Raw genomic sequence first — 15,610 nt, 5'->3', positions numbered from 1 at the left:
AATAAATAACGAGATGATGAATAGAAGAAAAACATATTACGCCGACCTCAAATAATTCAGATGAGGAAGAAGCAGATGATGAGGTTAACATTCTAAATCGAAGATTGCTTACTACCGGAAGAAGTGACATTTCGTAATATAATATGATGATAACTTAGTGTGTACCAGAGATACCAATCATACCAGGAACGTTGTACAAATAAGAGATTTTGGGTCTTCGATAGGACGTTTTCACTTTTGTACTAGTTTGTACCAAAAAGTGTTCAAAAATTTGATTTGATCTGAAAATTGACAAATATATGAATATAGTAAGAGAAAGAGAGAGTAATATACCGTATATTACTCTAATAATATCAGTTTTTTTCTTCTTGTTATGAGCTTAAATGCTTTAAAATTGGCAACTCTGGTGTGAACCCCTCTATTTGAGGATAGTACAACGCAAACCCTGCATCTACATATTTAGCTACTCTTTCACCATTTTAAATACATTATTTTTGATTGGTACATATTGTTTAATCTGGACTATATATACATATTGAAACGGAGGCATCTAATATGCCTGATGAGTTAGAGGTTTCGAGGGTGTTAAAGAAAATATGGAGACGAATAAAATATGACACCGATATATCAGGGTTATATGTGAATATAATAAAAAACAATGTGTCAAAAATACACAATTTAAAAATAATATTACTTAGCCTAAACTGAACATATAAAAAAATTATATTAAAACTGTATCCATATTGAGTTGTACATTAATTAATTAAAATATGATCCCCTCTTTATATAGTAAAGTGATCTCCTGTCCCCTGTGTAATATTCTCAGCAATCAACAAGTCGGGAAATCACTTTGTTTTATTGGGCCGTCTTTTTTAAATACCGAATTAAGCATCCTACTGCAGCGGTCTCGCCATCGCCGATGCGCATTCCCGCGAAAGTTTTACGTCCACTTGCATTCTAGTAAGTTCATCACATTACCGGTAGATGGCGCTAAATAATAAAATGACATACTTTTAAATAGCAATTGACAATTCTTTAAAAAAAAAAAAAATGTAAGTGGATTACTCATTATTATATCTTCAATATGTAATTATATCATACCTTTAACTGCCATATTCTGTATTTTAGTTTGTTTTATAATTTTGAGTAACTGGTTTATAAAGTAAATATTAGTAGATATATATATATATATATATAATATTTATTTAATTGCTTAATTAAAAATTTATAAAAATATAGGTCATCACAATTCATTTTTACCAATAACTTCTATATGTTATATTCGTGATTATTGACAATAAAATACTAAACAGTAAGCATTGTTTGGAGTTTTGATCGCGTGATACGTGTGGTTTTATTCTCTCGTGCGTTAGTCTAAATCGTTCCCCACTTGTTTATTTATTTTACGATGTATATTTATTACGACTTTTATTTCTTAAATTGTCATCTATGGCAGTATCAACTAAGTCTCGGAAAATTATTTTAGTTATCACATCACATTCCAAAAGAAAGAGTATATCTGAATCTTTGCGAGGTAGAATTTGTAGGAAGTCGTCTCACATGAACGTAGGCCATTAGGCAATGAAATTTAGGATAAAAGGCATGACGTCGTCTTCTAAAATGTTTATACACAAGTGTTAGAAATTATTTGCAGTTTGCCAATTTACGTTCATGGAAATTTCAATCAGTTGAATGAATTTTCAGAATTAGCTTACTTACAATAAACTATACACACACTGTAATATACATGTTAGGTATATTTTGAAAATATGTGAATGCTATTTTGTAATGAAGCTGTTTTTGTACACCTCTGTAACTCCGATCATTGTAACTAATTTGACTGTAATATTTAATTTGTTAAATGAATCGATATATGTAAATGATATTTAAATATTTGTTTTTATTGTTGACAGATTGGCGCGCTCCAATGTCAGATGAAGCGGAGGCGGGGCGGGGACGGCGCGTGCCGGCGCCGCCGCCGCGACACGCAGCCGCGCGACCACCGGAACCGCGTCCGCGCACCCTTGTCCCCGTGCCCCACTCTGGCCCAGTTGTCCCCGTGCCCCACTCTGGCCCCGTTGTCCTCGTGCCCCACTCTGGCCCCGTTGTTCCCGACCCGACTCGCAACCAACCGCCCCGACTTATCCGACCATCGGAACATCTCGCCATTGTCGAGCGGTCCATGGAACGGCGGCCCGCCGCCTCTCGTGCCGTCTGTAACGGTGGTGCAAGGGTCCTCGACCGTCTCTGCCACCACCGGCTTTGGTTCACAGGCCCGTAGCGCCCCCACCGCTCAGATGCCGGCTCCTGCTCTTCATCCCTTGATGAGGTTGCCGCAGCCGAGAAGAGATGTTCAGGTAAGGCTGAAACTACTCAAATATCTACTTATTACTTATTAATAGCCTATACAAATGTATTTCTTTATCATTATGGTTACTTTATATACAAAGGGCTTGATATGCTATAAAAAGTTACCAGGAAGTTCATTGAGAATTAATCATTCGTAATGTTGATACCACGAGCTAGCTGTTTTCCCGCTTCAATATCTTCGAGTCACGTCCCAGAATGCCTTCCTATTACGTAGTCACGTAATACGGGAATTAAACTGTCCATTTTGAATTGTCTACATAAATAAATTGTAACATAAAAAACGAACAATTTTACCGTACCATTATAACATCGACAGTTTGTTATAGGTCTCGAAATATATTACAAAATTAAGGTATGTTTTCACAGACCTGTCTCATGGGTTAGGTGATAGGTACCATATATCTTAGAATAGTGTGATATACAGTAGGAGATAATATATCCTCTCGTTTATGCGGTGGGCTGGTCGAGTGATAACACTCTATCATCGCGAAATGATTTACTATTTCTTTGACCATATAAATAATGGCTCGTTGTTTCTAGTCATACATATATGATTAGATTTGTCGATGCGTATTGTTTACCTGTAGGCGTCGTGCTTTCTTCGTTTATTTAGAAATATGATATTACTACCTGCTTGTGTAGTAATAAAAAATGATAAACAAATCTATAAAATATATTTTAAAGTTTATTACGTAGATCATTAGAGCCTATATTAATATGACGAAGATGTTATTATCAAAACGTCATATTTGAAAAATGATTCTACCAAATTATTATTAAAAGATTTTAAAGTATTAATTTAATACTGCTAGTATATATTTTAACCCTAGTTTTGCACAATTATTCATGTTTCAATTTGTTTTAGATATTCTTCTATTGAAATTTATATACAAATGTTAGAAAATTAAGATTTAATTTTCGTTTTGAGTGTTAACAATCAAAATATTACATAACTCATAATATTTTGAACTCCTTATGTCTCAATCTAATGTTCTCCTATATCAATCTATTTAAATCTAGCGTTAACATAATCTGTGTAATGATAACTATTAATAAGCCTAAAACACGGATATCAAATTTATATCAAATCCTTATTTAAATATTAAATAACAGTTCCAATGGCGTACAGTGACGCCACTTTCAGTGTTAAGTTAATGTCTTATAATCCGCTTTAAAACGACCATGCTGTCGCTTCTCGTTTTACTCATTGGCGGCTTTCTTATTTTAATAGGCTTTAATAATGAGATAATGCCGTATCGGTTTAATTCATAAAGGCCTTATGCCAATGTAATAACTTTAATGCCAGACCAGATTTGGTAAATAATTTTAGAGGGACCATTATTCTGAATTAGAGAATATGTATTTATGTATATTATTATGTAGTTTATAGTGCAATCTTGTCTTTCTTTAATTCTGCTATAATATCAATATTCATTCAAAAGTTTTGCTTGTTAACAATAGTGTTAGGAGTTAATTATAAGAACCTAATAATAAAAACCTCGTATATTCTTTGTAACCTAATGTAGTAGTTGACACTATTGACCCACTACAGTAGTTGACACTATTGGTCCACAATATACCCGGTCATTACAACGTCCACACTGTCGCCTCGGACAATAATTTTGGATGATTCACTACGAATGTGCCAAGTGACCTAATTTCAACCTCGTCTTTTCATCCTTCACTCATGTTCGCCATTGTATAGCGAAACCGCAGACAGGATTACAAAAAATGTAGGTACAATTGTAGCCAAGCTTTATCGCATTATTCATTCGCTTGGGTGATTGTCATACAGACATGACACATCTTTTTGAGTTGGAATAATATTCACTAATTATAAATTTCTCTTTTTAATATCTGCGTACCTCTCCTCAGTTACATTTTCCTGACCTTCATGTGCAGTTATTAACCAATCAGACATGTGGGTGTATGCTAGTGGAGAATTACATTTCCATTTTGCCATTAACCGCGATAATAAATCCATTAGAAGCCGACACATTTAAGGGCTCTTCACACGGCGTTTTACCTAGACGACTCGAAGCCAAGCCTTAACCTCATTTCGGCGGCGTTTCGTTGAATTACTGATATACATCAAACCAAAGAGGTTTAATTCGTTCAGATGATGTATATATATAATATATAGTATATACTATTTGACAAGGAACATTTAACAAATAAAACTTAAAGATTAGGGCTGAGTTACGAAACATAAGTCTTTAGTATCTGTGTTCGACATTTCTGCTTTGTACTCGCAGCGTCATTTATAGACAGTCATAATGGACCGTCCTGACCCAGGTGGCTAGTCAATGTATGACTTCTAAGCTCGTCATTCCATCTAATGTCCGGTGACCTACATTTTGGTCGCCACTCCAGCAATTTTCTTCCACAGTTTTCTGAGCCAGTTCATTGCTGTTTAATTCACAGATCACTTTGATTCTTCTGGAATTATATTTTCAACATACAGTCTAATATGCAGTAGACCTCTCAGCATAGGTAGCTGAACGAATTAATAAAGAAAAATATGGAAAAATCCATTATATTTAGTACTTTTTAATTATCACAATCTTTTTCCAAAAGGAAAGTAAATTGGGTTAGTTGGTTACTTATTTTATTTTGTTCATGGTAACAATCACCCAGTTATTATCACAATATACGCTTTGGTACAAATTTTGTCCCACTAGGGCTCTTGTAATGACTTGTCCCACTTAAACTTGCACTTGATTGAGTGGCGATCGGGGTACTCGGTACGGTCTGCATTCGACAGGCAATCAGGAGAGTTGAAAGAGGCCGTTTGTCTTGATTTTATTGCTGTACAATGGTCGGATGGATCTAAATAGTGTTACGACAGTACTGTAACGGTAGTAGGTACGTACATGTTTGTATATCGCAGGCATATCTTAAGTTTTTAATCTCATGTCAGTTTTGTTTATATCGCAAAATATAGTTAAGATGCGTAATCTTGTTCGTCTTAGTCTACCATACGTTACATACGTCGTTATGTCTACGATATATTCGTCTTAGAAATTATACCATTATAATCCATGAAATTTTACATTGATACATATTTTTAAAATTAAAATTCATACATGGTTAAATATACAGACATTATTTTTTTTTAGTTCAAATTAATATTTTCTTAAAATTTATGTAATAAAAATTAGTAATATTTATAATAATCCAGGAGAATTCACACAGTGCTTAGTGCAAATTAAGCAGAGTTAGCTAGTATTGGTGGCTTGTGTCTTGTACAAATATATACTATTTTTGTAAATACATTCATAATATACATATATAGATGTTTTCTATATCGTTGTTTTCCAAAACAAAACTAACAATCATATTCATGAATACAAATATTTGTACTATGCGAGCAATCAGAACATGCGACCATAGAAAATAAGGTGGTCTACTAAACTGCTAGACCACTGAGTCTATTAGTAGTTGGAGAAATTCATGGTCAAAATTTTAGTATTGGTAACATTTGCATACTAAATTATCAACAAAATATTTAAGACACGTCCAACAATGTACATGATTTGTTGCTCCATAGCGCGACGCTCTAATCACCTTCCAGTGAAAGGCGTTAGCTGTCATCATCAGTTGCCAGTTTTACTGCAGCTATGTATCTGATGTCCTTACTGGTACTAGTTATCAATATGGACAGGATTATTTGCACGCATGAGAATCTAATTACTTGAATCGATGCTAACGGTGAAATTGAGAAAACGGAAAGTGGTGTAGTGTTTTGTCTCTTAAAACGTTTTATGCTTTTAACCAATAACTAGGTACATACAATATTAAATTATTTAGTTAGAAAAAGTGGTATGTATCATTAATCAGGTAGTGTATTTTTGTTATAATTTATTTATTGAAATTGTTGACTTTCGTTTTGGTACCATATCAATATTGAAGTCAGTTTATTTCAAAATTTTGAAATAATCATACTTTGTTTCTTTGGTTGGTGATTTTCTGCTCTTCAGCGTTTGTGTAATTGCTGCTATGAAATGTATATATTATTGCTATTCCTTTACTCACAATTGTTACTATAACTATTAGTTCTTTTTTTAATCGACGTATTACCATTATCTGACTGTTTTCTACAATTTCATCTCATGTCATCTCATTTCATTTCATTGAATCACAGTGAAATAAATTTCTAGTAGTCATTCAAAAATCGTCTCTAAGTATATTGTGCTTTAGAAGCATTCTTTTTATAGTATTGCTCATCAAGTCAACATGTTCAAATTGACATAATATCAATTTAATAGATTCGAATAGTGTAATAAATACAACAGAATAGACCCGCTCGTAGACACGTGGGTGTCTTATACAATGGGTTTGAATACGACATTTTGTCTTATCGATGGCTTGTTATATCGAGTAATCGATTTATTTTATTAGAGAGCGTATTGACCTTTTAATTGTTTCTTGTGAACACCCACCCGCACTGGTTTGCATTTAGCAGTTGGGTTCTTAACTGTGCTGCAAATGCTGCAATTCACTATTCCAACTGCATTGTGCTCATTAGTAACATCGCAACAAAAATAATTATATTTCATAATGCAGGTAGCGGTTTCGTGCTTATTGTATATACTATGTAATTATAATTATATGGGCTTGCGCACTCAAGGAACTTGTCCGCGTAGAACGAAAAATGCATACATATATCCCAAGACGATGAACAATTTGTAGTTCTAGATTACAAATTGGATGGACTCGTTTATTAATTTCTATTTATATCTAATTATAATAATAATAACTCGACTATTTTCAGAGCGTCATCTAGTCCCAAGCTAAGCGGAGCTTGTGTTCTGGATAGCAGACAACTGTTACAAATACATTTCTTACATATATAGTATACATTGGAAACATAGAAACTATCATATTCACAAATACAAATGTATGTATGGAATCGAACATATGACCATCGGAAGAAGACGGCATGCTAAACCGGTAGTCATAAATAAATAAGCTTATTGTAAGACATTAAGCTTGTTTTTATTTTTTAATCCGGACTGAACAGCATCATCATGTCTTTTTGTTACGCCCGTGGTACCCTCATGCGTTGTTATTCCGGAGGACAAAAATGTTGCCCTGTAATTGCCATATATCATCCATCAACAGTCAGCAAAAATAAAGTAAGCAGTTTGGATATAATCACAGAGATAATCACGTGTCAAATAAATTTCTATAGGTGTGTTACAAAGTGTAAATTACGAAACGAAAAGTTTTCAAAACAAATCATCTATGTATCAGTGAATTCCTTGAAAGGTACTAAAAGTCGTTCAATTGAAAAATAGCTTCTTACCACCACCCAATGTTGCAGTAGAAAGTGCTGAGATCTTAGTAATTTTCTTGGGCAATAATTCGTCGCTCGGATTCTACCGCTGACGGCTAACACTATCATTACAGTGACTACACTGCAGATGCACTGCCGGATATTTTGGTACTTTTGATATTACCACCACTGCTCTGGTATAGCTATATTCTAACAGGAAGGTTCTCTATATGTATATAATAAAAATATAACAGATCGCTGTTTATAACTACGTGGAAGATATATTTAAGGAGAAAAACTTTTATTCTGTGATTTTAACAACAACAAAAACCAAAACAATGATTGTTAGACATTTTGTATTTTTTGAATACTGCATTTAAGAAATTAACACTATGTTGTAATTATATGTATACTCAAAGCAGGCTTTATAGAGTAATATTTGTAACTAATTTTAATTTAATATTGTGGCTGCCATCTTTTTTTATACTTTCAGCATTTTAATTATAGTGGTAAAGTAGTTAAAGATTTTGCTTCCCTCTAATATTATAAATGCGAATAATTGTGAGTATGGATGGATGTCTGTTCCTCTTTCATGCAAAAACTATGAACGGATTTTTATGAAACCTTACAGTGATATTTATACACAGAATAACACGTAGGCTATAATGTAAAAAGAATTTGTGTAAAATTGGGCGAAATATAATAATAAACGTCTAGTAAGTGTGCTGCAGATAAAATTGCGCGAGTCAACTGGTATAAAATTTATTAAAAACATTTAAGTAAATCATAATTGATTTTAATTGTGTTCATGCAACCTTAGAACAGTTTAACATGGTCTTAGACAGTGTTGTCACTTTCGCTGAAACAGCGGCAGGCGTAGCCAGGCCCTGGCCCGCTGATTTACCGCGCAGTGACTGGTTCATTATTCCGCATTATCACCTGTACGCGTGCGCACCCTACTGATAACCTTTCCTATTTAACGTACAATACTATTTTAGAGTCAAAGGTCATTAGAAGTGATTGTGATTTTGACACAGATACGTAAACAATAACTTCAGGTTGTTGTTGTGCAATAGCTTTAAGTATTCAGATGTTTAAATAATTATTATTTTTACACTATTAACTTAGTCTATAGGCCACATTGCTGACATGTTAATTTTAACATTAATACAATAATTATTCGCGTAGTATTTGAAGTCATCTGTTCTTATTGATTTTACATTAGCCTGTGTATTCTTAAACAATAAAAATGTACAAATTCACTTGCACTTGTAAACATGGCCATTTCAAATCCCTACTTTGCCTTCCTTGGAAAAAGTCTCCCTAGTTTGCGCTGACCCAAACCCTCCAATTGTCCCTTAGAGCCAATAAAAAACAACAAGTCTGAAAAAATGGTTCCGTGAATATCGAAAATTGTATATATTATGTAAATACCAATTGTATATAGTATGCCCGCTGATTGTATCCCCACTGGAATTGCTCAGATATTGATCATGATTTTAGTATTGAGTAAAATCCGTTTAAAGTAACTATAACCAAGTTGTGTAATTACTACATTTTTATTAACTGCATGTTCATGCTCTCTGTGCATCTAGCCTAAAAATAAATAGATGGATCTGCTCGTAATCCAATTGTACTACATAGTACAGAACGATACATCGTTCTGTAAAACAAAGAACCGAGAAAACTGGAAAATATCAAAATAAAACTAATGTGATTTGTAGACCAACAAAATTTTAACTACTTGACCACAAGTCACTAAATAAAAAGCCAGAACCACTCTGTTTTATTTAACTTCCAAACGTCAGCTTTTTTTCGTTGTATGTCAAACAGCGCCTCGGGCGGGGAACATGATATTTCGGTAACAGGATACGGGGATTACGGACTACCGACAGTTGAAGGAAAGAATAAACAAGTAAATTTTTAACCTACTGCCAGTATGAGGTTTTCAACAAGACGGTTGCTTTAGTGTGTTATGGCTACGCGATTTCTCTGCAGAATCGATGAACGTTTTTGAACGATTTTCTGTTACAATAAATCGTAATAATTTTTTATGGTACCCATTGTTAGTTTTAGATCAGTTTAACACGTGATCATAGTTTTAGTTAGTGGTATTTTTAAAGAAATAATGCATTGAATGCTCGATATTAAATAATCTAATATTACTTAGTTTATTATATTATTGGACCCGGCACGAGAATGCTACCGTTATTCAATATCCAAAATCTTAAGTTATTTCTTTTATTGAAAATATTCTATATGCCTAATAGCAACTTACTAAACCCCTAAATTATAAGTCTTATTAGACGTCATAAAGAAACATGATATTTAAATTCTTGAAATTGAATTTATATTATTGTATGTTACATTTTAATTACAATATTGTACGGAATCCTCCATACTCGAGATTGATTATATATAGTCGATATTGTGTAGTACTTAAACCAAATAATAAGCTTAAGTGAAGTCATTCATTTTATAACTGACAGCGCTTTCATTTCTTCTCTAGTTTCGTATCAGTTAATAGAACTAGTCATACTACTAAAATCAACAGTTTATCATCATTACGATATTTATCTGCAAACAGCTAGTGTTAATCTGCACCTAAGTGGGCACTCATCGCAAATACTAACACTTAACGGCGTATAAATTAACACTATAATGTTTACGCGACCGCTTTCCAATGTCAACGCACAATCACCGCCTACGCTGCGCGCGCGCATGATTGACAGCCGCGAACCAAGCCGTGGTTTGTTTCCACTGTGCTGGTACGATACCATTCTTCATTGTTATCATCTCCAAATATTCAAGGTGAAAATAGACCATTTTTGGTCACATAACGATTTGTAATATAACTATGCATTTTATATATACGTATGTGAATTATATTTTTTATAATTTTAGCTATGTATGTTTGTTTATACGTTAATGTAGACTTTATGTACACACGATATTAGATATAATAGTATGAATATTAGTTTTGCTATTGTTATAATTTTATACGGTTAGTATATTTTATACTTTCTTAGTCTTTATGAAATTGCAGAGTAATTATTTCTTGTATATTTTTGTAAATAAATAGACATGTACTTTTCTATGTAACTTAATCGGTAATTTACGATTTAAGGATTAATGACTCTAAAAAAAAAAAGAATTAATCGATATTTCTATTGTAAAACCATATTCGTAATTATATTGTCAGTATAATTATCAACCAATAATTGAAACATACATATGTATTTGGTATGTAAGTTAAGAATATGCAACATTAAAAATCATCAACCGTAGATATGCAAATAATACCATCATCTTAACATCTGCATAAATAAATTAGTGACAGAATTATTATTATTAGAAATGCTGTAGAATTATTTACTTTGAAGAGGATCTTATATGTTCCCTAAAAATTCCTGCTTCATAGAAACCCGTAAAATTTAGTCAAGCTAAACCAAATAACATAGAATAGAAGTATTAATTTTTATTTATAATGTTCAAGATAAAAAAAAATAATCGAAATGTCGTGCCGGACGACAAGGGACGTGCGACGAGTGAGATGATTATGCAAATAATTGTCTTTTAGTACGTCATATGTTGTTCATCACATCACACAATACCATGGCGAGTACTATGCAGTGAAAATCCCTTTGGTATGCAAATCTACATGCTCATAATGGTAATACCACTTCCGTTACCGGTTTCTTACCAAACCGGTTTTTCGCGCATATTTTATTGTCTGTGCATATCTTGTTGTTTCTTATATTATACGTGGTATAGTATTTGTCGGATTTATTAGATTTTAAGATATGATTGTGTTTTATGATACGTGAATTAATTTGCTGTTTTAGCGTAATATGTGACATTAGTTGGTAAAAACATATTTTTGTAATTAATACTACTGCGTCAATTAGGTGTTGTAAAATTTTGTGGATAATGCTATAGTTATAGTGTATTTACTTAACTGTATGTTATATAAATAATATAACATACAAATAAATATATATAGTTTTTGGTGTAATTTTACAAATCGTTTAAAGTCTGTAGTGTATAATATCTATTGTCTATAATCTTTAGTTATAAGTCTGTAGTCTATGCCCCACGTATTAAGCAGTATTGAAGAATTTTTAAAATAATTCATATTCTTACGTCAAATTTGAAATCCGGAACGTAAAATAATAATAAAGATATAAATATGTAGTCGTATCCGGGACAGACCGTGACACTGTTCCAATATAATTTCGAGACCTATAACAGACAGTTATAGGTCTCGAAATTATAGCCATATTTTAAAGCAGCCATCGAATTCCACGCTAATAAGACTACATTGTATGAAAACGTCATTGTTTGGACGACAAAGAAAAACAGCTTTTATAGGTCGACGATAAAACGATTGTAAAAATTTTTTTGTTCAGTCGTTGACACAAAGTTTACTTAGCGGGGATTGTTACATTTTCGTACGTACAAGGTTATTCTTAAGCGGAGTTAAAAGTCTCATTAAGTTATTAAATTTTAGTGCCATAATCATTTAAGACATTCTCCTAATAGAAATATGTTGACAGATTTGAACTTAATATAAGAAAAATATTCCTTAATCTTATTTGAACTGACCTGACCTTTTTTAAGGGGTTTGTGCTAATACTCTGTGCTTAGACTTTAACACTGCAACCTGCAGAGATCTATTGCGCTCCCTTTTCCTGACCTAAACCTGACCAACTAGTATGAAACAAACAGGTTTTTATAATGTTATTTCCAATAAAAAACCTATTATTGTCAGTAATATGTGAATTAAGTAATTATGTAGTATTCATGTAATATCATGTTTAGTCATAATTAAGGCCCTCTCTATGTGGCATGCAATGCATATATGTAATTTTATGACAATTTGATTTATTGACTGACGTATGGCAGGTAACAAACTCACTTTTGCACTTGAACATAAATAATAATAATAATAGCCCTGCACAATTCTCACAGGACCAAGTCCCAAGCTAAGCAAAGCTTATGTTATGGATACGTACTAGACAAGTGATATAAATACATAGATGCATTTTTTTACAAATACTTATATAATGAACATATATATACATATATATAGAAAACACACAGACCGATCCTTTGGATCCTTTGGACCTTGGAATACAAATATTTCCACCGTTCGAAGAATTGAACCCGCGTCCATACCGCTAAACCATCGAGGGTATTAATATATAGTTTATACATTTATTTATTCAGAGTGAAAGACATAAAACTTCTATCTATTAAATGATTGATGAACACGTGATGATATACATATACTCGTATATCTTATTAATTAAATCTATTTCACATTTGTTGTTTTAGTGGGCATATTAAGACGTCTCACTAATTGCCATTAATATTCTATAATGATTTTCTAGTAAACAATTTGCAAGTTAATATAATCCATGTATATTACAAATATCGAATAGATAGCGCGATAAATCAGCGGGTGCTACCGCCCACGCATCGCCGCGTGTAATAAATAACTTACCGCCGACAGCAGACAGGAGCATCCTACGAGACATGCTCTTGTAGAAATACATTATCTACTAGGTGTTTCCCGCGGAACCGTTTAGTTTCGCTTCCCATGGGAATTTATGTGAGATCATAGAATTGCATGTTTTGGTTATGTAATTATGGGTGAATCTGTAAGTTGGTTTATTAAAAGACGACCGTACTAAGAACATCCTGTATAAATGCGCATTCGAAATAATATCTGAAGTGTTAGGAACAAATTGTGGTTCACTTGTTGTCTTCTCCTTCTAGGACTTGATGGATGTCATGCAAAATTCAGTTCAGGTCGAAAGTTGTGGGTAGCATATGCATAATTTTGTCTTTTGGGCTACTCACTCGCGAAAAGAAGCTAACTATAAACGAAACTTCATCTAATTGAGATATTCATTTGTTTATAATTATGTAATACGATGGCTTCTGAAGTCAAGTTTTTATGTGAAGTCAATTATGTAGTAAATATTGTGTAATTTTTTCATGAATATGTACTATTTTTCCTATCGCTTCTATTTAACTATTGTAATTTACGTAAATAAAACCATTTCTGTATAGTTTTTCGACTCTTACGTTTTTCATATACATACTAAATATTTAGTCATGCTATTATGCATAATTCTCCTACTATTGCAGTGATCTTGACGTTAATCTTAGTAATGAACTATTCTTGTAAAGAGTTCCGATTATATGTATATGCGACAAGTAAGCGAAGTGTGGGCATACAGTGTTAATTTCACCACAAAAGCAACAGTCGACTGGAACTTACCACCACCGCATTAGAGATTATAGGTAGAGTATTTTATATTTACAATCTCACGTATTTTACTCCCAAGCATATTAATTTTTGGGGTAAAGTTTTATATGATTGATAAAAGCCTTTTCTTTTTATAACCTGTTCTGTAGAAGTTGTGCTATTACATATCCCGATTATATGGAACTATTATTTAATCTCTGGTAAACTATGTTTATACTAGATGCTCTGGAATGACATACAATCAGGAGTGGCAGTTAATAGATTCTCACTGTTGGGTTTCTTTAAAGTTTCCCATAATCTGGGAGAAAGTGAAACCGTAATTGAAAACGTGGCATGATGGAATTATTTCTGCATTTTGATTTGCGAAATAAATAACGGACGTTGATTGCGTTTCATCACTTCTTGTATCGTGACTCGGATGCTTTTATTCACCTCAGGTTAATAAATGATTCAATGATAACTATGCAAATGTATACCGTAAATCTATTGAGATACTTGCGAATTTTGTCGGGGTTTTATTTTTTTCATTACTTTTATTGTCAGAAGAGATAGTACTTCATACTTCTAAATGAAGAACCGATACAGGTACTGAAATTTTCGCATTTAAAACAACATACATATGTCTACCCAGATAACACCATTATATAATTTGAACGACAAAAATATATTGAGTGATTACATTCTTTATTTAGATTTGTTAAAAGAATTAAATAGTTAACGAGATATGCTGTAACCTTTTTTAGTCTTTGAATAGTCCCGTATTGTAATGATAGGGGGATTACCTCAGAGTTCAATCCTCTTCATAACTCAAAATTCGTCCGTGAGGAAGAAGCGCACATGCGCGTTCCTAAATCAATGAAAATTGTAACCATTTGTATAAAATTTCTATAATATATATATTTTTTTAAATGATCAGTCTATCTTTTTGAGATCTTTTTATATCTATCTTTTTTTCATTACAATGTTTGTTAATTATTTATTCCTAAATATATTGTATTTTATTACAGTATAAAAATATTATATTTTTTTATACTTACTTAATAATATTACATTACTTTTTTTGTGTTTGTGCTTTCATCGCGTTAGTTATTGCATATAAGTATCAAAATATGTCATTTATTTTTACATGTATGCATGAGTTTGCTAATATTAACGATTCATGATTAAACGCCGGTCACTATTATTACAATCGATAATACCCACGTAATCACAATCGAATTAGAAATCGGACTTGGACGCCATATCGAGTCAAATTACCGGCTGTATGCGATTTGTTGCATAATGAGATTAGATGCTTTAAGTAAGTTCATTATCCATTGGTTTATTCAAATTAATTTAACGTTAATATTTATTTTTTATATAAGACATATAGTCAAGAATGTTATTAGTCATTAAACTTTATTGAAGTAATATAGTTTTTAATAAAAAAAATGCAATATGTAGGGCAAATATAAGATAGTTAATGAAATTTTGCCATTTATATTATATATTTCGCACTTGTTACACTTATGAACCATTAAAAAAAAAACAAATTAAATCATATTATATGTTGGAGAAATTTGTTTGTTTAATGAACACTAGGTTTCGGGTTGGCATACCCTATACCAATAATCCTGTATGACCTCTCGAACCATGACCACTGACACAAGTGACGTGGACGAGCGTAACGCCCACATAATGTGATA

At 32.5% G+C, this 15,610-nt stretch overlaps 1 protein-coding gene across 2 annotated transcripts in view; it reads left to right on the top strand.

Annotated features, from left to right (window-relative positions):
* The first annotated feature begins 2,123 nt into the window (after positions 1-2,123).
* The window catches only part of LOC131845111 (rho GTPase-activating protein 23), a 282,188-nt gene continuing 268,701 nt past the window's right edge, over positions 2,124-15,610 (top strand). For both annotated transcript variants that reach the window (XM_059194147.1, XM_059194146.1), the window contains exon 1: positions 2,124-2,357. In XM_059194147.1, coding sequence (XP_059050130.1) covers positions 2,298-2,357 — 60 coding nt within the window. In that variant the 5' untranslated portion in view covers positions 2,124-2,297. The remainder of the gene's footprint in view (positions 2,358-15,610) is intronic.

This window comes from Achroia grisella, unplaced genomic scaffold (assembly GCF_030625045.1).
Source record: "Achroia grisella isolate CSIRO2021 unplaced genomic scaffold, CSIRO_AGI_Agris_v1 utg452, whole genome shotgun sequence".
NCBI lineage: Eukaryota > Metazoa > Arthropoda > Insecta > Lepidoptera > Pyralidae > Achroia > Achroia grisella.
This window is presented reverse-complemented; position numbering and strand designations above follow the sequence as displayed.